The sequence below is a fragment of the Labrus bergylta genome, chromosome 15 (assembly GCF_963930695.1).
Source record: "Labrus bergylta chromosome 15, fLabBer1.1, whole genome shotgun sequence".
Lineage (NCBI taxonomy): Eukaryota > Metazoa > Chordata > Actinopteri > Labriformes > Labridae > Labrus > Labrus bergylta.
Genome location: NC_089209.1, coordinates 11,773,756 through 11,799,062, shown reverse-complemented (window position 1 = coordinate 11,799,062; position 25,307 = coordinate 11,773,756). Strand labels below are relative to the sequence as shown.

General features: G+C 42.7%; 1 protein-coding gene across 1 annotated transcript in view; it reads right to left on the bottom strand.

Moving 5' to 3' along the window:
• Positions 1-25,307, bottom strand: part of syne1a (spectrin repeat containing, nuclear envelope 1a) — a 133,603-nt gene that overhangs the window by 34,601 nt on the left and 73,695 nt on the right. Inside the window, exons 68-92 of the mRNA XM_065964167.1 lie at positions 21,835-22,161; positions 21,205-21,357; positions 20,721-20,888; positions 19,367-19,543; positions 17,673-17,819; positions 17,241-17,366; positions 16,922-17,098; positions 16,553-16,818; positions 16,245-16,401; positions 15,190-15,588; positions 13,370-14,974; positions 11,683-12,020; positions 11,415-11,559; positions 10,899-11,117; positions 9,814-10,094; positions 9,460-9,625; positions 9,171-9,326; positions 8,644-8,796; positions 7,801-7,983; positions 6,809-6,946; positions 6,348-6,533; positions 5,487-5,609; positions 5,092-5,274; positions 3,717-3,860; positions 1,198-1,428 (exon numbers count right to left, since the gene is read on the bottom strand). Coding sequence (XP_065820239.1) covers positions 1,198-1,428; positions 3,717-3,860; positions 5,092-5,274; positions 5,487-5,609; positions 6,348-6,533; positions 6,809-6,946; positions 7,801-7,983; positions 8,644-8,796; positions 9,171-9,326; positions 9,460-9,625; positions 9,814-10,094; positions 10,899-11,117; positions 11,415-11,559; positions 11,683-12,020; positions 13,370-14,974; positions 15,190-15,588; positions 16,245-16,401; positions 16,553-16,818; positions 16,922-17,098; positions 17,241-17,366; positions 17,673-17,819; positions 19,367-19,543; positions 20,721-20,888; positions 21,205-21,357; positions 21,835-22,161 — 6,348 coding nt within the window. The remainder of the gene's footprint in view (positions 1-1,197; positions 1,429-3,716; positions 3,861-5,091; positions 5,275-5,486; positions 5,610-6,347; positions 6,534-6,808; positions 6,947-7,800; positions 7,984-8,643; positions 8,797-9,170; positions 9,327-9,459; positions 9,626-9,813; positions 10,095-10,898; positions 11,118-11,414; positions 11,560-11,682; positions 12,021-13,369; positions 14,975-15,189; positions 15,589-16,244; positions 16,402-16,552; positions 16,819-16,921; positions 17,099-17,240; positions 17,367-17,672; positions 17,820-19,366; positions 19,544-20,720; positions 20,889-21,204; positions 21,358-21,834; positions 22,162-25,307) is intronic.

The window sequence follows — 25,307 nt, the reverse complement described above, 5'->3', positions numbered from 1 at the left end:
ACAGTTGTCTGTGTGCCTGCATGCTTCAGTAGCGAGGCAGAGCTGAAATGTGAGCCAAACCCAACTGGGCCTTTTTTTTTGGCAGTAAATGCAGAGCTCTGCTGACTGACTGAGGGCCTTTTTATTTATACATATATTTAGGACTTTCCCGGGCTTTATGATGCAATACAACGCAACAGAAAGCATCAGCACACCGGCATTGTGTGGGAAAATCAAGACTATTCACAGTTAGATTAGTTAGACACTGAACAGTACTGTTACAACTACTGCTAACAATGACACAGAGCTAAATATGCTTACAGTCACAAAACAAGCAACAGCCCTAGCAACGTGTTCCCCACACAAACCTTTCAAGCTCTGCTCGTACACCATCACACACAATTATACAGTAATATCCTGTTTCCTGTCCTGTTAAACCCATACAGACCACAAACAACAGCAGCGGCAAGGAAGCAAAGCAATCTGAATCAGAAACAAAGTCACAGAGGAAGAGACGGTCTCGAAGGCGGTTTTCTTATGTGCCAACACAAGAAAAAAAAGATCAGGCCATGTATGATATTCTGCAGCCGTCAGACAGATTCAGGCTAATCTGAAGCTCAGTGAAGTGACACAGCACAGTGTGAAGGCAGTAATACACAAGAGGAAACAAGCCAAAATAGTAACACTAGATGTATGAGGGAATAAAAAGACAACTGTAAAAGTTATTTCTGTGCTAGACAAAAAAAAAAAGTGACACGGCGAGAAAAGGCAGCAGAGCAGCAGAATAATAGAAGGGAGAAAAGGTGTAATATAAACTTAGAATTCTAAAAGTCAAGGCCCACCACAGGGTGCACACTGCTCAAATTTACACTCAAATAAAGCCAGAGGCTCACATTTTGAAGATTTGAATTTGAATTGAACCTGTATAACTTGGTCAGCTGTTCCTGGAGAAATAGAAGTACTAAAGCAAAGCCTGTAATCATAGTTATTATCCTCAGACATCCTTTAATTTGGCAAAGCTGGAGTAAATTATTGTTAGTTGAAGTGTGGACACTCCTAAATGGCCTGAGAGGGAGCCCTGAGGTTTCTTGCATCCTTTGAAAACTAGTGGTCTGAGCAGCAAGAGACACAGGCAGATGCTGCACATGCATACACACTAACAATGAGCAAGGCGACACACAGCCACGCCATTTGTCCAAAACATGCTTTGCCACTCACCATGACAACAGAGGGGTGTGCTGGAAGCTGCTTGTTGGAGGCGGTGTCATTAGCAGCCACGGTGCTGGGCAGCTCCTCATCACTCAGCTCGTCCATGCCGTCTGAGAGGCCCTCCACCTCGCTGACTGTCAGCAGCATGGTGGCGTGTTTGGCCTTCACAGTCAGCATCTTACACTTGGAGTGGAGCGAGGCAATCTGCTCCTGGTAGCCACGGATCTTCTGGGCCAGCTCCTGTCAAAACATCCCCCCCAAAAAAAGCAGAAAACACCACCACCCCCAGGGTCAGGGAGAGTGTGGTTCAGTCCACAATAGAAGATCAATAGTTCCTGGTTGAAAGAATCCTGGGCTGAGTTCAGCTTTGAGTGTGATGCCGGTGTGAGAGGAGTAAGTGGAGTGAACGCATTCTCTTCCTTCGCCGGTCTGTTACTTTTGGCTTCACAGTGTGTAAACGTAGAAAGAGAAAAGCAGTGCCTCACTCTCTCTCTCTCTCTCTCTCTCTCTCTTTTCTCTCTGGCTCTCTCTTCCGTATCTCTGAGCCAATCAGAGCTGCACAAAGGCGGGTGGCTAAGAGCAGCGGTGGAGCCAACACACGGGATGTTTGGTTGAGACAGAGACCCTCGCAGAAATAGTTCAAAATCCCTCAGACACTCCCTCTCGCACACATACACAATTGGCAAGAAAAAAAAACAGGAAGTGATCTCACTGCCTACAACAACCACCCCCCCCTCCCCTCCCCTCCCTCTGCCTGACGCTTCCCTCCTCCACCAATCCTCGGGGCAGATGCCTTTCAACAAAAGAGACTAACTAAGGAGAGAGGGAGTGTTTAGAAGGGAAGAATGACATACACGGTGTCAAATTACAACCCTGGTATGAGCCGGCAGGCCAGGGTCCAGCTCCTCCTTCCCTCCTCCTCCTCCTTTGGTTTCTCCTCTCTCTGTCCCGCAGATGGTCAATGCACTGATAATCAGGTCACGTGACTAACCGGGCCAGTGGACTTGCAGCTATCTGCTCAGCTTAGAGATCAAGCTCAGACATAAACACACAACCATGCCAAGCCACTCTGCAGCACTGGAGAGACTGCAGTGAGCAGAAGTGATATTCAAACAGCTAGGCATGTATCGTCTCTGAGATAAAATCAGACCAAACCACACAGAAAAAGTTAGAAAGTAAAATAAATAAAAAGATGTGTTGCCTCTGGGGAGATATGATCTGTTTTTCTGCAGGTATTTGCCTTTCTCAGCATTGCCAACCCCCTCCTTGCCTTCCTCGATCTCTGTCTCTGCGCATGGGAGAGCAAACGCACCTACTCAGCAAAGTACAACTGCAACTGGAAGTGCAGGGCTTGTAAAACGCACCATCTACACTGCACCAAACAGGAGTCAACGCAGATGTTGTATTTTCATGTACCATCAGATAAAGAGGGAATGTGAGTGAGATAGGCTTGTAGGGACACAACAACACGATAATCTCCCAGAATATGGTGGCATTGTTCTGAAAACAGAGTTTCTGTATTTTTTTACAACAACTTGAAGCCTATAGTTGCAATAATTTACCTACTAAATTACACACAGTTAAATTAACAGGATTTTCAAACCTACTCCAAAGTAAAAAGCAAACCTTCTGCTGCCCTTGCCTCTCTTTTAATGCTTTTTTTTTTACATTGCTACAAAGATCAGGATATATATATGCTCAAATGTCTCCTTCCTGTCTTGTTTTTGGCTCTTTAATTTGATGTTAAGGGAGTTGTTGAGGCAAGTGACAAGTGCCCCAGTCATACTGTCATCAATATACAGGTGAAATATTCACAAACACAGTTAATGTTTTTCTTTTTTTCTTTTTGTTTCAATGGCTAACTTGTCAGGACAGATTTAAAACAGTAATAAAATTGAATCTTAAAGTTATATTGCCTTGAGTGGGGTTTTTTTACGGGCCTGTTTTTATGTTCAGACATGGCACCGTCTCTTTGATTACTGAAAATCCTTATAGTCAAGCATACAATGACAATTTCATTTTCTTGTATTGTTCATTGACTGTTGAAATTGTTACTGAAACTTGCAAACAAACCGCTTTGAATTGAATTGAACTTAACTGATACTTTAGAAGAAGGCATGCCTCTTATCAAGTTGTCACCATTTCCACCGACAACACCACTACTGACTACCGTTGGTACATAAATACATTTTATTCTGAGTTTATTGTTGTAGAATTTGACTGGCCTGCATAAAGCCCTGACCTGACCTTAAACCCATCCTACAGCCTTGAGTTGAACTTCAGAGACGTCGGCCTTATGGCCAAACATCAGAAGACACTAACACTATTCATGTATGAACGGGGGAAAGCCCTGAAGCCTTCTTCCATAATCACACTGAAACAATCATTCAGAACTGTTACGGCTGTTTTAGCAGCAAATTAATGTCCATAGCTTTGGGAGGATATGTTTAAACCGCAAGTGGGTGGGATGCTTGCGTGTCATACTTATAATTCAATAAATAGCAAGAAAGACATGTGCTTTTTCTGACCTCATGGTGGTGTATTTGAGCCTGAAGTTCCTGTATGTTGCTGGTGGAGACGGGCCGATCTTGAATGATGCGGTGAGCCTCTTCTATTAATCTCTGAAGGTTCTTTACTTCCTGTTCATACTGCTCATACTGCACCACGGCCTCCTGGGAAAGAAAAGCACAACAAGTCAGGGCTCAGGGTCCACCTTTAAAAAAATAAAAAAAAGTTTTCTAAATTACTGAACTGAGGAGAAATTATAATGTTTGCTCCCCTTCCTCTGAGGGCAAAGGTTTAATGTCAAACACATATTTGTCTGGATGGAGTGATTTCTTGCCTATCTATGTCACAATTCTTCTACTTTAAGGTAAGTTTCTATTGATAGCATTTGTAATATTGTAGTTATTAAAGGAGAAATATGTAACTCTGACACGTAGTGTTTAAAATGGGTACTGCAGTCCAAATTCAGAGAACCAGTTATATCTGAACCAGTTCGCTTGCCCACTTTCATCACTGCAACCCCTGTTGGTTTCGCTGTTTGCCTGTTTGCAAACTGAGGGGCATCCAAAACGGCCGTGTGGGGGTGTATTTAAGCCGCCTACCTTCTCTGGTCAAAACAAATACAGACGATTCAGGACATTCATCAAAACTTAGAAGGAGGACATACTGGCTGCTGCATTGTTGCCAGAGAAGCCAGCACTTGCATGCAAAGCAAATAACACATGGCATGTTTCCTTCATGTCTAATGTTATAGTTAGTCAGTTAATTTTATGATTTAATTCAGTAACATCTCACACTTTTGATCTGAATATGTATCTGGAGGCTTTTCTACGCCTTCATTTAGAGAAAGGAAAGTGGATAGAGACAGAAATCGAGGACAGAGAGAGCGGGGAATGACATGCAGGAAAGGAGCCACACGTGGGATTTGAACCCAGGCCACCGACTTAGAGGACTACAGCCTCTGTACATGGGGTGCTTGCAATAACCACTGCGCCATCAGCGCCCCTGCAGTTAGCTTTTAACTTAACCCTTAGCCAGACCGTGTTGACTGATTCATTGTTTTAATTCTGAGTTGATTTATTAAAACAGTGTTTTCCTCCAGACTGTCTCTGAAGGTCTCTTGCTGTTTCTCTAATGGCTTATCTTTACTACAATGAGCTTAAAAGCACAAACAGCCCAGAACCAAAGGATTGGAGGATAACACTGGTCCAATGGGGCTCAGGGAAATCAAAGGCATCTAGAAGGAGGGAAGGACACTTAGGCCAGATTAAGAACAATTACAAACTACTGTTCATGGTATAGTCCTATAACTCATATAAATACATTTAGAAGTTAAAAAACACAATATGTCAGTGACATTTGATGAACAGCCTTTCCAAAACGAGGAGTGCATTATACCTGCAGGATATTGCACTGCTGGATGGTGGTATGCTGCAGTTGGCTGGCCTCCTGCTGCAGAGTCTGAGCTGTGCGGCAGACAGGCAGGCCGGCCACTACCTCCTCTGGAAGCCGGAGGGCGCTCTGACACTGCTGTACTGCCGCTACCTGCTGCTTGAAGCCCTCCATTTCCACCAACAGACGCTTAGAAAGGAAAAAAGGGGGACGTCAGAGATCGAGGACAAACTGTTTCTCGTGGTATCAGACATTATCATGTTCATATTATCCTCTTACAAGTTTGCAGTGTCCATGTATATCCTGTACTGTGTACATTCTTGCTATTTGGCTGTCCAATGCTTTAACTGTTTTAAATAATTAACTGGTTATTTAAAAAAAATGTAGAGTGTATAAATTACCTGTCTTTGTGTGAGCTGCTCTCGGAGACTAAGTCTGTTGAGGTCTGGGGAGGCGAGTGTGACCTGGATCTGGTCTACAGCAGCATGGAGGTTCTTCACCTCTGCCTCCAAACGCAACATATCCTGAGAAGTGACCCAGACAGACCAAACAAATCAAAGGAAAGCAAATAAAATGAAACAAGGTAGTATTAGCAGCTAATTCTTTTAGTACTGCAATAACAGCCACATTATAAACCTTTCATACACGTTTGATTAATCCAAAAAACGTGTTTTCTGATATATAACTGCTTAAAGGAATAAGGGTTAAATGAATATACATTTCCATTAATATCAACTATTTTTATTGGTTTGAGATATAAATAAAAACGATAAAATAAAATAAAAACTTTTCCAATTAAACAATGAATTTGCGTTCTGTAGTTGATCTTGGTTTATTTCAAGTGAAAGGATACTTAATCACCGCAAACGAAGGTTGTGCTATGTCTACAATTTAGATTGAGAAAAAGTCCAATCTCACAGGGGGAAAAGAAAACAGATTTCCAAACACACAATGTCATTAGCAACAATGAGCAACAGACTGTCATCTGTGTACCAGCTGCAGAGTAATCAGATTAGCGTGACAGATTACTGCAGAACAAACTAAAACAGAGCATTCCATCATGATGCCGTAACAGTAGGTAAATGACCACAAGGAGGCACTGTTGGATTGTAGCTCTTACGTTTTTTTATTGTGCACCAAAATGTTTGCACTAAAGAACTACAATTTGCTAAATTACTGAGGATTTTTTTCTATCAGAGTGCACTATAAACATTGATAGAGAAGTTGATGTCAGATACTTGAAAGCTTTGATTCACATCTACCTTTGCAGCGTCCTGCAGACTTTGGAGGCGAGTCTTGGCAGTTTGCTGTAGCTCCTCTGTGCGTCTGCTGAGGTGCTTCACCTGCTGGATCCACCCCTCCGTCTGCAACACCTCCCCCAGCTGCCCCTCCCTCTCCCCCATGGCCTCCAAATCACCATGGAGACCCCGACACTCCCGCAGCAGAGCCTATTAGCAAAGAAACATAAATTACAAGTCAAAGACAATTACACAATTTAAGGCCGGCCAACACACTGCACAGTGTGATATTTCACTGAAAATCAAAGTATGGCATGAACCTAACCGTCAGTAAATGTGAGGTTGTCTTCAGATATAGTGGGTTAAATGTGGGTGTTATTGTTTTTACAGAAAAATACATTTAAAAACAACCAGAACCTAATTTCTTTCAAAAGTTCTCAGACATCTTGAAATCACTCCCTGCAGAGTGGCTCATTAAGACTCACCTGATGTGCTCGAATTTGTTCTTGGAGCTGGGAGGCGGAGCCCCAGATGATGCTGCAGCTGACCAGAGTCTCTGCCTTTTCTGCCCAGCCCGAAATGAACACCTTCATACCCTGATAATCCTCCGCCTGTCTTTCTGCCTGCTCACAGATGAAACAAACAAGAGCAAAAAGACAGACGAATGAATGCAGATGAAAATTAATCACAGAATCACGTAGTATTAGTCACTAGATACTTCCTAAAGCCCTTTTAAAATCTGTTTTGTTTTTTGTCTTTTTCTGTCTGATTAATGCCTACCACAGAAGAGGTTAAAGTTGAGTTAAGTTGAAATCCTGCTCATTGTACAAAATATCAATGCTGTTCAATTAGGCCAGTGCTTCTCAAACTGTGGGGGCGTGGCAACATGAAAGCAGGCAGGTGGCTCTGGAAAGGGCGTGGCTGAATGGGCAGGGCACTCCTTGAAACCTGATTAGCCAACTCAGATGCCAAGCCAAAATCCCAAATATGATTGGCTAGTTGCCTAGTCAGAGGCGGGATTTATTTATTTATTTATATATATATATATACACACACACACACACACACACACACACACACACACACACACACACACACACACACACACACACACACACACACACACACACACACACACACACACACACACACACACACACACACACACACACACACACACACACACACACACACAGGAAATTAAAAATATTTTAGAAACTTTAATATTAATAGAAGATATTATAAGTGGATATTGAAAGGTAAATAAATGCTATTTATTCTTTTTTTTTTGCACATAAAAACATAATGGTTTACCATTAAGCATTTTACCATTGTAGGTACTCAGCGTAACATTTTTCCTTCTCAGAGGGGAGCATGACAAAGTTTGAGAACCACTGAATTAGGCACACAACACTGGGAACTTGTCTCCGTCTTAAGGGAGGTCTACATGGTGTAATAAGCTGAATAGAGATTTTACCTTCCTCAGCCTGTTAGCTCTGTCCTGGACCTGCTGTGTGGTTTGGCGCTGCACCTCTATCAGCTTTGCCACAGCGTCGCCCAGCTGCTTACAGAGGAGGGGGTTCTGCTCTCCAAACTCCTGCACTGCTACTCCTAACTCCAGCAAAGAGCGAACACAGCATTCACACTCTTCACAAAGGATCTGTAAGAGAAGAGAGGAGTGGGTTTGGAAAGTATGAAGGGGATGTGAAGAGGGAGGAGAAAGAAGGAGCATGATCAGACAAGGGGGGATTAAATGTGGGCGTAAACTTCAGAGTGGACATCAGTTAACTTTACATCCCATGTGGCTATCTCTGTTCGTGCCAGGTCATTTAGGGGAGAAGGTTATTGCTTACTTGCTTACTTAAAAGAGCAATGCTAACACTTTCCTGTTAGTATCATAAACATAAAGCTTCAGCCAGCAGAGGCTGCAGGCAACAAAAACAGTCTAACAACACCTCAACGTATTGTTTCTCATCTGTGGTTGCACATGAGCAAAATGATTTATTTGTGTTCTTTAGAGGTGCTGCTAGCTACTAGGTGGAGTATTTCAATATATGACTCCAGGCTTTGTACATCTAGAGATGACCAAAGGAGTGAGGGAAGAAAAAAAGTTAAGGCATCAAGAAGGAGAACAGGAGGGAAGGGGCTCGCTCTCCCAACTGGAATACCCTCTCTCAGAAGTGGGTCACTGTTGAAGGCTGAATTCAGTGTACACCATTCCAACTCTCACACACTCATTAACCTCAACATCTGCAAAATGAATAGCCAATTTAACAGGCGTTAATTGCTTGCTAATTAGTCAATCTGTCTGGTTGATTACTTTGGTCTCTTCTTTGGCCTCGTCGAGGTCGGCACTCTTGTATTCCAGTTTCAGAGCAATGGTCTTCAGCTTCGCCTCGATGTCCTGGAGTCTGGAGCTAAAGTCCTCTTTCACATCTCTTGTCTGCTGCACCTCCCTTTCCCTCGCCTGGACCTACATTCAATGGGAGAATAAGACATTAAGCTTAATCAGTCAAAAAACATAACCCTTATTTGAAATGCTAAATGATTAAAGATATTTTAGCATGCACTCTCTTGAAAATGTATTTAAATTTGCAAAGCAGTCCAAGTACTGGTGGGTAAATAACAAGTACATTCTATACACGGTGAATTTACATATTAGAAAAAGTTGGATATTTTTAAAAGGTGTGGTTACATTTTTTTATTCCAGCAAAAAAAGAAATACATACAATCATGTTCATAACACAATGAACACTTATAACAGTTTCATTCTGGGCTATAAGGCACAAAATGGACCAGAAACAACCTTTTGACACAACACACACAACTGTAGTCAAGAGGGGTCACCTGATCTTCAGCAGAGCCAAGAGCCAAAGCCACCTCAGCCAGCTGCATGCTGAGCTCTGACGGCAGACCAGCCTGGAGGTCCTGGTACTTGGTCTGCTGCAGTTCTGTCATGCGCTCCACACTCTGGCGCCTGCTGATGACCTCACCATGTGCCGTCTACAACATAAAAAACATCACATGAGGAGCTGCAAATCACAGTTTCTTTCTGTTATAACAAGGCACTACATCACATGCTCAAAGCATATACCAATCTTGTTAGACCGGGTCATGTATACACAAAATGGTGTACCTCTAGCTCCTCCAGCAGTGAATCCAGGTCTGCAGTGGGACTCAGAAGTAGGCCCCGAGTGTCTTGGATCCAACCTTTGACTAAGCCCAGTTCCTTTTCCACCTCCTCTCGCTCCCTCAGTTCCTGGTGTACCTGGGCCCTGCTGGCTTGCACTCGCAGCAGAAGGCTGGACAAAATAGAGCGGTGAATAAATCATATGAAAATGGTTTCATTAAAAAAAATGATGTTCCTCTTTTTTATTGGTTTCTGTCCTTGCATGTAACTGGCAGCTCCCCTCCATGTGTGATGTTAAAATAAAAATGTACTGTGTAATCAATAACAGTTTGAATATGTGGTTCATTCTTGATTACTTACCAGTCATACTGCTCCTGCATGCTTCTGATCTCTTGTAAGCAAGGTGTCTCCTCGTGTCCATTTGCAGTCTTCTTCTCCTTCTGCTCCTCCTCATCTCCTCTGAGGCTGCGAGTGTGTTGACCCAGCAGAGCAAGGATGGACTGCTCCCGCTCCACCTCCAGCATGAAGGAGTCGTGATACTCCTGGAGGCTCTGAAGCGCCGCCCTGGTGGCTGCCTTCTCAACCGTGCTGTCGGGGACGCGACTGTGGAGGTCTTGGGACACTGAGCGAACCTTCTCCATCTGAGAAAAGGTAAATGATTAAAGATAAAGGAAGATGCAGAAGATTTATGTTTATCATTAATTGATTATCCTTTAGATAAAATACCATTCAGTTAGGTATATGCAACTGTACATTAGGGATCATACTTTTTCCACTGAACAAGTGGAGTAGTTGAAATGTGCAAAAACAGCAAAAACAGAAAATTTTACCCGTAATCTTTCAAAGTTAATCTTCAGATATTCACTGTGATAGTCACAGGCAGAAACACCAGCGTTACAGATGCAAATGCAGAGAATGACATCATGTCCAGTAAGAACAAAGGGGCCATAGAAAACCAGTGGACAACAGGAAATATGCCACATATGCGGAAGTGAGCACCATTCCTTACAGTTTGACCTAATTTCCTATTAAGAAGCAATGGTTTGTGGGAATTCATTGGAGCCTCACACTTGAAATGGTTCAAAAAGCAACTTAACCCTCGGTGTTTTGGCAGGAGGAACAACTGGACTGTAGCCTGAAGTTACATCACTGCACACTGACTGCTTTTCAGTTGTGCTGTGTTTGACCTAAATGTGCGGAGGCAAAAATAACTTTCTGAACTTTGTTTGTGGGCTGTAAGTGTCATGTGAGAATAAAAAAGCTTGTGTGGGCTGCTGGCAAGCTAAAAGTTAGTTTTACACTGTATATTTTTGAAGCACACTCAGCCCACATACAGAATGCACTTAAGAATGGAGAGCAAACACACACTCACAAAGGAAACCATGTACAACAGGAAAAACAGATTTTTTTTGCATAGTATTATTATCTCTTGTAACATTTCCTACCCGCTCAGTGAAGTTCCTCCACTCCTTCACAGTGTCCTCCAGTGCCCTCTCCTGGGCCCGGGACACACTGCGAAGCCGGGTCCACCTGTGCCACAGAGAGGACACTGAGTGGCTGATGACAGCTTTGCTGGACTCAGAGATGATCTGCTCTAACTCTGTTGCATTCTCCTTTAAAGCATTCAGAGGCAATTCCAGCAGGTCGACGTGAGCCACCAGAGACTGCAGCCAAAAGAAGACAACAGTCATTTTTCATGAAGCAGTCTCCTGAATCATTTATACCACAGGGAAAAAAAAACTGTGCAGACACACACAAATGAACAAGGAATAATGCATTAATACTCCACTGATTAAATATTAATGTGCATCTGCTTCCATGACAAGAACAAATATGGGAATTTATCACAATATCCATGAGGAACAAAGCACATGCAAGTTGGATAATGCCTGTAAACATCAGATACATTTCTTTAAAGGGATCTCAGTTTTTTTTTTTACGATTGTTAAACAGTATCCTACCTTGAATCTTTGACACTTTTCCTCTGCCTGGTGGACACTGATAGCTTTAGCGGTGGTGAACATGGACATCTTGATCTCTGTGTCATTCATCTGTTCAACCAGTGTTTCTTTTTCATGTTGGACGGAGGTCCAAAGAGTTGCACAACTAACAAAATTAAACAAGTTATTTTTTAGTGGAGATTCATCATTAGCATTAGTAATTTGTGGACAGCACATGCCAGATGTGTATATGTATGTTACTTGGTTTCAAATCAACATTCATACACACCTCTGAAGCAATTCTCTGTTAGCATCCAGTTGCTGTTCAACTTCTCTTTGTCTCAGGTGCATTGCCTCAACTTTTTCTCTAAGTTCACTCATTGCTTCTGCTTGCACAAATTCCTCCAGTAGAGGATCCAAAGTTCTCAGCTCCTCCAAACCAGCTGTGGAGTTTTTTTCCTGGGCTGAAATCTCATCCAGGCCTTGCACACAATCTGTCTGGTTGTCAAGCTCCACCCCTGAGCTGGCCCTCTGGAGCACAGCTGCAACAGAGTCCATCCATGTCTGAACGCACTGCAGAGATAAGTGGTACCTCTGGACCAAGGCAAGGGCTTGATCCACAGCCAGCTAGAATATGCAGAGGATGATTTAATCAACTTCAGTTTTTGATACCTACAATATGAATTACTGCATAAAAATGAGGTTGGATTTGCATGCCTAATTATTACACCATGCATGGACCTGGCAGGTAAAAGAAAAAGAAAAAAAATTCTAGTTTAAGACCATGTAATTTGGGATTTTAGATACATTTTATCAACCTTTTCCTATAAAATTCTCTGTGGAGAATTGAGTGAACTCTATGATCCCCTTTTCTCTCTTTTGTTATGTGGAAAGGCTCTGCTATGCTGTAATACTTATTTCTTGTGCTTTTATTTTAGAGTGGACAGTGGAAAGAGTTGGAAATCTGGGAGCGAGAGAGAGTGGGGAACAACATTCTGAAAAGGAGCCACAGGTCGGATTCGAGTGCCCTGCTCTCGAGGACTTAAGTTTCTGTTAATGGGATGCATGCACTAACTGCTAGGCTAACGTCACCCCCGGCTGTTATACTTCTAATTATAATAAAACTTAACTGACTCTTTTGGATATGGCACTTAAACATATTCTATGTTATAAATTAATAATAACACAAGTTCTTATTCAAACTTCATGAATCTCTTGAACTGTCTTTTGAATGTTTCAGCTTCCCTAGGCTTTTAAATATTAACATTAAGGGCAAAGAGGGGAATAAAAATAATATTAAGTAGGTGTGAGCCATGAATGAAGGATTAGATCACTGCTATACAGTATTTGGATATACACTTTCCAAAAGCATTAGTTCTATAAAAGTTATATTCAGATTAAAATAGATATGGAAATGAGGGGATGGGACTGGACCCTATGTCAGATGGAATCACACTTAAGTATTCATATATCATGAAAAACACAACAAGTTAGCCACTACAGATATCTTGGTGTACACATAGCTGTTGAGCTTGAAAGCCCATGTTGATCATTTGTGTTCTTATTGAAAATAAGCAGTGCAGGCAATGGGATGCCAGCACTGTATGGCCTCTCAAAAGAAGAAGAAGAATGCTTCCTTGGGTGTGCAATTGCGTCATGGTGTTCTTATCTTCTCCTCTTAATGATGTTGGGTTTTGATGTGGATCTTGTGCAATATGGATAATGTGCAATGTATGCTCCTTCTTTTGTTGGTATGTGCTTCTAATGTGGATTGTGCTTGTTTTTATGTATTGACTGTGGAGGCAGCTAAATTTGTGCAGCACTCAAGGCCAAGACAAATTTCTCCCTAGGGGACTATGAAGTGTATTGCACCGTATCATATCATTTCATATCGTACCCTACCCTATTGCATCATATCGTAAAACAATCAAATGTTCCTATGAATGAAATTTACAGATAAAAGTAGACAGACTCACCAGTTTTTTGCTGATTCCTTGTTGAACTTCAGCGCTCAGCTCTGCCAGCTCCTTCAGCTTCTCTTCTATGAGGTCAGGAACAGCTTCTTTTCTACTACAATACCTTTGCTTTTCTCTGCTTCCCAAGGCGTCTCCTATTCTCAATCTACTTTTCATTTCCTCTTCCACCATCTTTATCTTGCACTTCTCCTCACGCACTCTCTCAGTTTTGACCTCTTCAAGGGTCAAAGGTGCCTCTGATTCGTCCTTGATAGTCCTCAGCCATTGCAACATTTTCCCCATCTCTCCGAAAAATTCTTCATTCTTTCTCACTTTTGTTTCACTTTCCTCAACAAAACATTTGACTTCTGTTCTCAACGACTGCAATGATTCGAGCCGCAGCGTACTTTCCTGTAAGGCAGCAGGGTCAAACTTCAGACCAAGGCCTTTAGTTTGTACGTTACATTCTTCAGCCTCAGAGCTCACACAGTCCAGACTGTCAAGCAACAAATAAAGATTTGTGATTTTATCAACGGCACCTGCTTTTGTGTCCGACTTCAGTCTGACCAGCTTCTCTTTCACAGATTCTGATTCTGAATCAACCCTGTTGGATACTCTATTGTGTTCAACTACAGTTTTCAAGCATTCATCCAAGTGTTTCATTTTCTGATCATTTCTCCTTTTCAGCGTGTTATAGACACTAACCAGCTGCTGTGTCTCCACGGCTCTGTATTGCTGCCCACTACTTAAAAAGCCTTCGTTTTTACCATGAAGTTCTCTCACAGCGGGGCAGATATGGAATAAACTTTCATTAATAGTTTTGTATTTCATTATTAGCTGAATAAATTCATCCTCTCTAATACTGATAGTCTGCTTCTCCAGATTGTCAAACTGCTCCTGAAGCTCCTCCAGTGCATTACGAGTTATATCGAAGAAAGTGCTGAACTCTTTTCGCTCTAAGATTAGTTGTTGGACTCTGTCTTTTTTCTCTTTGGCTAGAGCTAGGATGGCGTTGTACTGCTGAGGCAGAGCATTGAGCCTCTCGTCTAGGTAGCAATGATCGATCTCGTTCAAAGTGGGGAGGATCTCCTGGCCTATTCTTTGGACGATGAGAAGAAGGTTCTCGTACTCTGATGCTTGTTCTAAGACATTCTGAAAGTTCGACAGTTCTGTTTGCAACTCAGAGTCATCGTCTATGTTGCTTAAATTGATTTCGGGAAAGGTGATGGCATCTGCTCGTCTCAGCCAGTGGCAAGTCTTATCCAGGTCGACCTGGAAGTACTTTCTTGAGGTTAGGGCTTTCTCTAAGCCTGTGAGACGCTGGGTAGTCATTTGGAGTGCGGTTTCAAATGCTGCCTGTAGCTTCTCAAGTCTTGACAGGGTTTCCGCTCTCTCTTTGTCAGTGGCATCTCTCTCTAGCTCTCGGCCCTGCACCCAGAGAGATGCCAACTCTCTCTGGTATGCCCGTAAACCACTCTGGACACTCCAACAAGCAGCGACCTGTTTGGATAAGTCTTCAGGGAGAAGGGCTATGTGGTCATCTATCAAAGCTTTCCTCTCTTGTTGTTGCACCCAAGAAAGTGCTCTCCCCAAGCCTTGAAGGAATTGTGTCCTCTCTGTAAAGGCCTGTGGGAGAAAAATGTATATTACAATCATTGCCAATAATACAAAACATCTTAGAAAGGATGTAGCATACATTTAATGTAATAGTAATTTTTTATTTAAGAATTAAAGTTAGGACACATTTCACACCACAATTTCAATAGATCAGAGGAAAGTAAGGTCCGTTAGGTCAAAATGTAAACTCTGCCAGCATACATTATAAAAATCCAGCTGCTAACCTTACTAAGATACTTCCTCCTTTGGGCCACCTGAGCCCCCAGAGCCTCCACCTCAGCTTGAGCTTTCTCAACAAGCTCTTGCAGGCGTCTCTTCTCACTCAGGCCCAGTCTGGAGGCCACAGTCTGGGCCTCGCTCACTGCCTGACCGAGCAGCTGCTGACGAGCCTCCAGTTCTACACACACACTCAGATGGTCAAACAGGAAACTCTGGGCCAGATCGGGGGGCGGGCTGGTTTTCAGCACTGAGGTCAGAGCGGGCCGCTGCTCCTCCACCCACTCCCGGGCATCCCTCAGTTGGCTCTCAACACGGGTAAGATCCTCAAGTGTCTGCGCTGAGTCTTGGATCTTCTGTTGTATAAGGGATTCAAGCTGGGCCCAACGCTGCTCCAGATGACCCACCTGGTGTAAAGAAAAACACTTTTAAACCGCACTATTTGCTTAAATCCAGGATTTCCTGAAATGTCCCGAGCTTAATGTGTGAAAACAAACAAGGGGGAACTTTTTCACACTGCTCTATCCGCAATTTTTCCTTTCAGCCCGCTAGTTAATCTTCAGCGTCAGGAAAATTCACTGCCAGTCCAAGCACAGAGGTGAATTTGTTTAAATCATACCTGCGCTCAATCAGCGCAATCTCTGTGCAAAAAATGAAACTGCTTCATTCTTTTTCGTTTTCAGTTTTCAGTTTTATCTTTTATGCTCTATTTTTGAGTACAGTATGTCCAAATTATATGTAGCATTGATACAAAGGAGAAAACTGTCATCATAGTGTCAGACTCTGTTGCTTTGTCAACTATTTCCAGGTTGCTCTTTTTACATCATGCCCTTCCTCCTGAGGCCCCCTGAACTGAAATTTTCTAGAAATATTCAGAAGAGCATACGTGGGAAAAACGGCTCAAGACAGCTTCGCTATGAAGTGTAACTTGATCTTTTTTCCCCTATGCAACAGACCGTTTGCATATAAACAAACCAACATTTTTCATTTTTACTATGCTTGAACATTAAACGTGTGACAATACTGTCTCGTTGGGATTGCAAATTGCTGTATCAAGCCTTACCTGCTGTTTGACCAGCTCCTTGTCTAAAAGGCTCAGTCGAGGCAAGATGGTATGTTTCTGGTCTCTGAGGTCTTCTAGAGTTGCCCTCTGCTCTTCAAGGTCACTGGAAAGCTTCCTCAGAGCCTCTAGATGCTCACTGGTGCTTTCTGTGTCAGCCCTAGGTATACACATTTATGGAATACTGCACATCAGGACAACGCAGTATGTAGTTATAAAGATACTATAGGTGTTTTTTACTGAGGGAAATTGTGACACCAGAGGAAATGTTTGTAAATGCAGATTATGCTGTAGTCAGAGAATCTTAATACCTGGCAAGGTAGTCCCATTCTCTGGATACTTGGTGGAAAAGTTCCTCCACAGCAACAACAATCTCCTGATATTCCCCACTCCTCTGCATGTCCTCCCCTCGCTGAGTCTCCAGCTCTTCTGCCCGCTGGCCCAAGTCCATCCAGCTTCTCCTCAGTCTCCTTATCTCCTCCAGAGCAGGAGAGACCTGTCCATCTGTCAGCCTACCAACAGTGTCACTCAAATGTGTAACCTCAGACTGTCTCTCCTTAATCTGCTGAAGGAACTCCTGCAGAAAAGATAGAGGGTTTTTCAACACTCAACATGGGTCTTAGTTGATAAACCTCAACAGTCCTGAATGCTTTATCGCCTTCCCACAAACCACACACTACCTGTGCCTTGTCGAGCTGGTTCTGTGCGATCTTGGGCTCCAGCTCTGCAGGTCTCCTGATGAGGCTCTGAAGTTGCTGCTCTGTCTCTCTCAGCTGGGCCTCCAGATCAGCCTTCTGTTCCTCTATATCCCTCCAGCTGTCTGCTACCTCCTCACAAAGAATCATACGCTCCTCAATCTAGACACAAAAGACAATGGAATGCATCCAGGATGAATAATTCTATTTAGAAAATCCAAAATGTTCAATTTCAAAAGCTGAAAACATGACTGAATACGTGTAGCTGCAAACCTTTTTTGATAGTAAGTAACAGTTCACTGACCTGCAGTTTGACCTGCTGAATATCTGCTGCAGTCTCCCTGACCCTCGCCTCAGACAGGTCACATGCTGAGCACACAAGCTGGAGGTAAGTGCTGGCCTGTTCCTGGAGAGCACGCTCTTGCTTTACCTGCCAATAAAAGACTCTGTTAATGGTCCTGTCATTTTATTGGCAGATAAAATGATCGCCTCAGACATCTGCTCACATTTGCAGCAGCTCCATACATTCCCTTGATATAAATAACTAAAAGCAGGCAAGAAATTGTTCAAAAAAAAGCAATTAGGATATGAATATTGCACACTCTTAAAGAAGTGGCAGGTTTCACTGACATAATGTAGGCGAAGCCAAATACCAAAACTATTCCACTACACATTAAACTTCATTCAATTCATTTTGTGAATGTGAATTTGTGAATTTGGGTGGAGGCTTCCTGACCTGTTGTAGCGCCTCCTCCAGGCTGAGAGGAGGATGAGAAGGTGGCTCAGGCTCCTCTGAGACAGAGATCAACCAGGTCTGGCACTGCTGCAGAGTGTCTTGGAGACTCACATGTCTCTGTAGTTCATGATCCAGACTTTGATAAACCTGTTAGACATACAGATACATTTCATGGATATACCAGTAGCAGACAATTAGGCTAAATCATTATTTTAAAGCTCCTGTGAGGAATTTTTTGCTCAGTATAAAACACACTAAAATGAATACCGACGACTCTATACCCTACAAAAGCAAACCAGACCATCAGCAACAAGATTGATTCTTTTTTCTTTAGAGTTGTTTTTATATCTTAAACAGTGGTTGTTTGGTCGATGTCATACAAAATTCTTAACTTCACACTGCAGAGACAGACTTTGTTTACATACATACATACAGCAGATTTACCAGTTAAATGTACAGGACAAAATAAGCAAAGATCACTTTGTCCAGAGTGTATGTCAAAGTCAACCCGAACCAAAAGGCAGCTTCAAAGATGTTCAATGTTGTGCTTTTATAAAATGTATTATCCGGAAACTACTTTACATCAGTTTTTAACTGTTGCGAGTTAAAAATGTTTTTCATTACAAAGGCAAAACACACACAATGAAGAAATAGATAACTGCTAGGCGTTTGAAGCTTTTCTAGCATGGCCTAATACAAAGAAAGATGAAATGATAAAAGCCAAACAAAAAGGCGGTTATGAAGTGTTGTATTCGACAGGTGTTGAATGTGGAGGCGTCCATGCCCTCCAGGGGAGAGCAAAACAGCAAGGTCTGATTGACAGTGCTAATATGAGAGCCCGAAAGAAGGAAAGAAGGGGGGCATGTATTGGCAAACCGCCCAGTGTATTTGGCAAAGGCTAGGAGGTTGGCATGGTGGCAAGTGGCAGGCAGGATATTAGAGCTGCGTTGTGCTGGGACGTATTTGGCAGCTGAGGTAACACTGGAGGCGCAGTTGTAGAGACGCCAGTAGTGTAGTGGTAAAGTGTGGCTGGATCACACAATGCCAGATTGGATGTGTGAGTGCTGGTGAAGGTGGTGTCTTGGGAGGTGAGCTATGATGACAGAGTAGAGGTTGCCAAAATGACAGAGTGGGGCTGGATTAGGTGGCTCGCCAGAGCTACTGAATAGTGGCGTGTGACCATTTTTGGCTCAGGCATGAAAAAGTGAAGCTGACAAGGGGATATGCAGAGATTAATACGGGGAGATTGAGTTAGTGATTTTGGCTGGTGGGGTTTGCCTGAGTATGACTAATGTTGAGCTCCACTTTGGCAGCCTTAATTGGTCGTGCCCTCTACACTGGCCCTGAAGGGCTGTCTTGAGAGAGGGGTTTAAGTGTCAGAATGGTTTAGGATTAAGAGGATGCCTCGGCTGTTGGAATATTAACAGCACTAATATACGGAGCGCATGTGTCTGCGCTTGTGTGGTCATATTGATGACTGCGTGTGCTAATGTGCGTGCATTCTACACCCATTATTACTACCTAATAAACGTGTAAGAACCATTCCCCAACTTCAAACACGGAAGAATTCCCATCCCTTTCCTCCTCCTCCTACTCCTACTCCTCCTTGTTCTCCGCCCTCTACTTGTCTACATCCCCCTCCCTCCCTCCCTCCCACCCTTCCTTCTGTTTTGCATCTCCTCCTCCTCACTCACTCTCTGTGCCGTGCTACAGATGGCAGAGTAGCTGTCTCTGGTGCCTTGCTGGTGAGCCTGGACCTGCTGTCTCAGCCTGCTCTGCACACGGTCACTGCAGCCTTGTACCAGGTGGGCTCCTCGCTCCTTCAGACCTATCAAGCGATCCTCAAAGCCTGCTATTTCCTCCATGATGGCCTGTGGAGGACAAAGTTACAAGTAGGATCATGTTAGACAGAGTCTCCAGTGAAAACACAACACGTTTGACTAATATCTATAACTAAGGAGGTCAGATCTTTTGCTTTGTAAATTAGACTTAGGCGCTTGGGTTTTCTAAACAACAAAAACTGCTGGAGGGTATGCTTTTTTTTTACATTATACAATATTAATACATCAGTAATTAACATATCCCTATTCTATTTAAATAATTTTGATGTTTGCAAAATTAGTAGGAATGACAAAGGCCTCCTGGAGCAGTAACCCTCTGAAATGTAATTTTGCCTGCATTAAATTTTAATGGTTTAGTGCACATACATTCATAATTCAGCACTAGGGATGACATCACCAATATAGCCAACATAACCTTTTTAGAAAATTGAGTCTATCAAAACAGAGACAAGGATGCAACATCATCTGACTTGGATCCAGAGGCAACTTATATGAACTCTTAAATCACATAAATAAAAAGTATTCAATTGAATCGCATTACTGAAGTCTGCAACAAAAGGAATATGAATTATTAAAGACTTATTGTTTGATCTAAGCTTCCCAGAGTCCTCATATAATAATGGTTATTGAGCAGAAGAGTTATCACAGCACACTAACAGTTGCAAATAAATGTTTTGTGTTTAACTGTTCGTTGAACACCTTTTAAACAGAACCAACTTTTCAAAGTACGAAAGATAAGTTATTGTCAGTACTGCCATACAAGACATACAAAGAATTAGATGTTGTTTCCTCAGATCGCTTTACAGGAAAATAAAATAACAACCAACAACAGACAAAACAGATAAAAACTAAGAAGACAATAGTGCAATTTGTCAGTCCACAAATATAGCAGCAGCTGTACCAGCAGCAATAATGTTTAAATGACTGCTTCGAAAGACATCGTGCATTGTGTGCACACCCCAGCTTTTTTAGGGTAGGTAAGATGGGTTAAGGAGAGTTCAGCAACCTGACAACTTGCTGATAACCTCAATAACAATAATAACAAATAAATTTAAATAACACATCTGACAGCTGCGCAAATTCTCAGCAGCTACCTCAAACTGTGTTGAAACCCTTTAAATAAAGTAAACACGTCAGCACTTGCTGAGCTGTATCATCTACTACAATCTCAAGAAAGGAAGAAATAAACTACAACGTGATTGGTCACCTTGTGTCTGGCCAGCTGTTGTGTTGCGGCCTCCAAACTGCCTCCCACAGATGGATCAGGAGTCACCATCCTGCTGGACATCTGGAGTAGCCAGCGCTCCACATCCTGGAGCTCGTTGTGGTAAGCTTCCTGTTCCTTCACCTGTCCATCCAGGTTCTCCACATGGGCCTGGACCACATCATTTCCAAATATTAACACACACATAGACATATTAACCTGATAACAAACAGTACAACACAATATAACACATTTTTTTTTACATCTGCATTCCTGTTCCAGAGTTAAAAATCTCTTTATCTGTGTGTTAAATTGAAATGATAAAAAAAATCTGCTATTGTCTATATTACAAAAGAATTCTATTCAGTGAATAGTCTTAAGAGTCCTCACATCTTTTGCATTAACCTCTGGCTGCAGCAGGTCCCCTGAGTGAACAGAGCTTGTACTTTTCTACTTCATATCATAATGTCTGTTATCAGCCTCTCACCATGGCAGTATTACAGAGTTCAGTGTAGTCTCTTTTTAATCTTGTCACTTTGTCTCGGATGGACGGGTAGTGGACAGAGGTGAGCAGAGCGTCTCCTTTCTCCACCACTGACCTGATGGATCCATCATGGGACTGAACCATCTGCAGCAAAGCCTGTGGACATACACAGAGGATGTTAATGTTTATTATTATCTAGTGCAGATTAAAAATATTTGCAGGTCAGTGTGTCATCAAGATGTACTGTTGTTGTATTAGATTGCTTAGCATAAAGGGTCATGTTCTGGATTTCTTAGCTAATATATGACCAATGGGTTCCACTACACCACGAGCATTTTCCTAAGCATAACAAAATATATAAAGCAACGGTAAGCTCTGGAAAAATGAAAAGCAGTTATGTAGAATATGTTACATTTTGTAGCTAATGGGCTAAGACCTGCAAGGACCCTCATGTGATCCATTAAGCTCAGAATATTTAGTGACATCCAACGGACATTCTGACTCACCTAAGTGCACAATTTCTATCATGCTCTGAGGAGCTTTCTCCCTAATTACAGTCTATGCTTTCTCCTCACGATTTCAATCTAAATACAAATCAATGCGATTAACAAGCTCACATCATGGCTGCTATACCTTGTATTTAGCCAGCAGTGCTCTCCGTTGGTACAGTTCAGCCTTGGGCTCCACTGGGTTGCTGAGCAAAGCCCTGGTCTCCACCAGCCACTGGGCCTGAGCCTTATACCGGTCGTGAAACTCCTTAGCCAGCAGTAAAGCCCGCTGCAGAAAGCTGTGCTCATGCCTCAGCCCACCTGCGAGCTCCTCTAGCTGGCCGAGGCGAGCCTCTACCTCCCCGCCTAAACTCTCAGCTCCCGCTTCGTTCAGGAAGCCTGCCGCCTGCTCTGCTCGCTCTCTCAGGGATTTCAGGAAACTGTGACCATGTTGGAGCTCAGACTGGAGAGCCTGGGTGAAAGAGAAAGCAGAAATACAACTCAGGCTAGTTGCTGCAACAGTGTTATCAGCATTATAATAAAAACAGGAATTGAATGACCATCAACCAGGGCATTTCACACACTGCTGAGCTAAGAAAAAAAGAATATAACACAAACACAGCTTCTTTCAACTTGTTGACCAAATGTATTGTATAGAGTACATGTTCTAGAAGGAGGAAATTGTACGACAGTAGTTTCCATGATTTTGAGGTTCAAACGCAGTCTCGCTCATTTCTTTGTCCTTCACCTCCCGTGCTGCCCCAGTCACACGGACCAGCCTGACTGTGTGTTTGAAAAGCTTTGAACTCATCAGGTAAGCTGACACCTGCATAGTGAGGTGTGGAGAAGAGTTGGAGGTCATGGTGTGGAGAAACCACTGTGAATAATATGAAAGGAGGACCCAATTATAAGGACCCTTAACGGGCAGCAATAGCTGCAGGGGTTTCCAGGGCAACCACAACACATCACACACACACACACACACATAGACTCAACTCCATGGGACGTCATCAAGCTTTCATCATCAGTCTATTATTGCCTGAGTTGAGAGTGGCTTCACACTGCAACAACCCAGACCCCCAGCTACTGCTGTTGATATTATAATATAATATAACAAGACCTATGTCTCTTAGAACACATCCATGTTTGCTGCTTAATATGAAGCTCCAGGTGTGTTCATCTTTGCAGTTACAATGGTGATGTCCCTGCATTACGACCTCAATTGGAGACACTCAGTATATCTCAATTCATACGTTTATGTGTTTTTCCACACGTGTGCACTGAACGAGTGCTCCGCAGTAAATGCCATTTGGAGTAGATTTAGTTCTATGTAATTTATTATATCTGCCTCTCAATTCTCATCTGAAATTGGTTGTCCTTCATAGCAGCTCTACTGGTTGGTCCCATTTTGAATTACACTTTTGATATTATGCCGTTATAAAGCATGTTATTAACAGTATGTTTTGTCTATGAGAAAATGTGCATTTAATGTGAACCATTAAAGCCTGAAAAATGATTTTAGAATAAAAAAAACCTATTGTTCCATTCATCATCTAATTGTTCAAGAAAATCTAAAATCACAATTAAGCGGTCTAAGCTTAAGAGAACAATTATAGCTAAGTCTCACAATATGTCTTTGCTGAAAATAGGCGATGATGTAAAGCTGCAAACCTGCTTCATCTCATACATCTGATCATAAATGAATCCATGTTACAGTAGCAAAGAAAGCAGTCTACATTGTACATGAGGTCCTGAACACAATGTGCCCTTTATACTGTTAGCTGTCATGTACCATGTCTGCCCCAATTATCCTGGTCAAGTGTCTTGTGCACTCGCTGTAAATGATAATAACTAGCATCTCTCTTTCCTGTGATGCATGAGTTCTCAGGCTCCATTATCTTCTACAATACATCTACTGTGGCATAAAAAAACGTGTCTATCAGTTCTAACATTAACTAACAGAGGTAGGACATTATTCAGGTGACCTTGTGAGCACCAGGGAGATGTGTTGACATTGGTTATCTGTTGTGAATATATGGACTGCAGTAAACTACAAAAACTCATAATTTTGGCATGGGAAGGCATTTATAAAAACTGTTGATCCAGAACTGTTTCATAACATAGTATTTCAGTCTATTACCACTTATATGAAACACCATGAATATTTATTATTTCTGATAACCAGACATTTAAACATGGACATTTTACTTGAACCTTTCGAAAAGAGACATTGACAGTGAAAATAAGAATGCAACATGAACTTGGAAAGGGTGTGTGTGTGTGTGTGTGTGTGTGTGTGTGGGGGGGGGGGGGGGGGGGGGGGGACATCAATAAAATACCATGGACATTCACATTTTAAAGGGGAAGGCAAAATGGCATGAAAACATAAAATGAGAAGGTAAACCAAGGCATCCCATGGTATGCCATGGTATGGTATAGTATGGTATTGTATGGTGTGTTGTGTTGTGTTGTGTTGTGTTGTGGTGTGGTATGGTATGGTATGGTGTGTTGTGTTTTGGTGTGGTGTGGTATGGTGTGTTGTGGTGTGGTGTGGTGTGGTGTGGTGTGGTATGGTATGGTGTGTTGTGTTGTGTTGTGGTATGGTATGGTGTGGTGTGTTGTGGTGTGGTATGGTGTGGTGTGTTGTGGTGTGGTGTGGTGTGTTGTGGTGTGTTGTGGTGTAGTATGGTATGGTATGGTGTGGTGTGGTGTGGTGTGGTGTAGTATGGTATGGTGTGTTGTGGTGTGTTGTGGTGTAGTATGGTATGGTATGGTATGGTGTGTTGTGGTGTGGTGTGTTGTAGTATGGTATGGTATGGTGTGGTGTGGTGTGGTGTGTTGTGGTGTAGTATGGTATGGTATGGTATGGTGTGTTGTGGTGTGGTGTGGTGTGCTGTGTTGTGGTATGGTGTGGTATGGTATGGTGTGTGGTGTGGTGTGGTATGGTATGGTATGGTGTGTTGTGGTGTGGTGTGGTGTGGTGTGCTGTGTTGTGGTATGGTATGGTATGGTGTGTTGTGGTGTGGTGTGGTGTGGTGTGGTGTGGTGTGGTGTGTTGTGTTGTGGTGTGTTGTGGTGTAGTATGGTATGGTGTGATATGGTGTGTTGTGTTGTGGTGTGGTATGGTATGGTGTGGTGTGGTATGGTGTGTTGTGTTGTGGTGTGGTATGGTGTGGTGTGGTGTGGTATGGTATGGTGTGTTGTGGTGTGGTGTAGTATGGTATGGTGTGGTATGGTGTGTTGTGGTGTGGTGTGGTATGGTGTGCTGTGTTGTGTTGTGGTGTGTTGTGGTGTAGTATGGTATGGTATGGTATGGTGTGGTGTGGTGTGGTGTAGTATGGTATGGTATGGTATGGTATGGTGTGTTGTGGTGTAGTATGGTGTGGTATGGTGTGGTGTGTTGTGGTGTGGTGTGGTATGGTGTGTTGTGTTGTGTTGTGGTGTGTTGTGGTGTAGTATGGTATGGTATGGTGTGGTGTGGTGTAGTATGGTATGGTATGGTATGGTATGGTGTGTTGTGGTGTAGTATGGTATGGTGTGGTATGGTGTGGTGTGTTGTGGTGTGGTGTGGTATGGTGTGTTGTGTTGTGTTGTGGTGTGTTGTGGTGTAGTATGGTA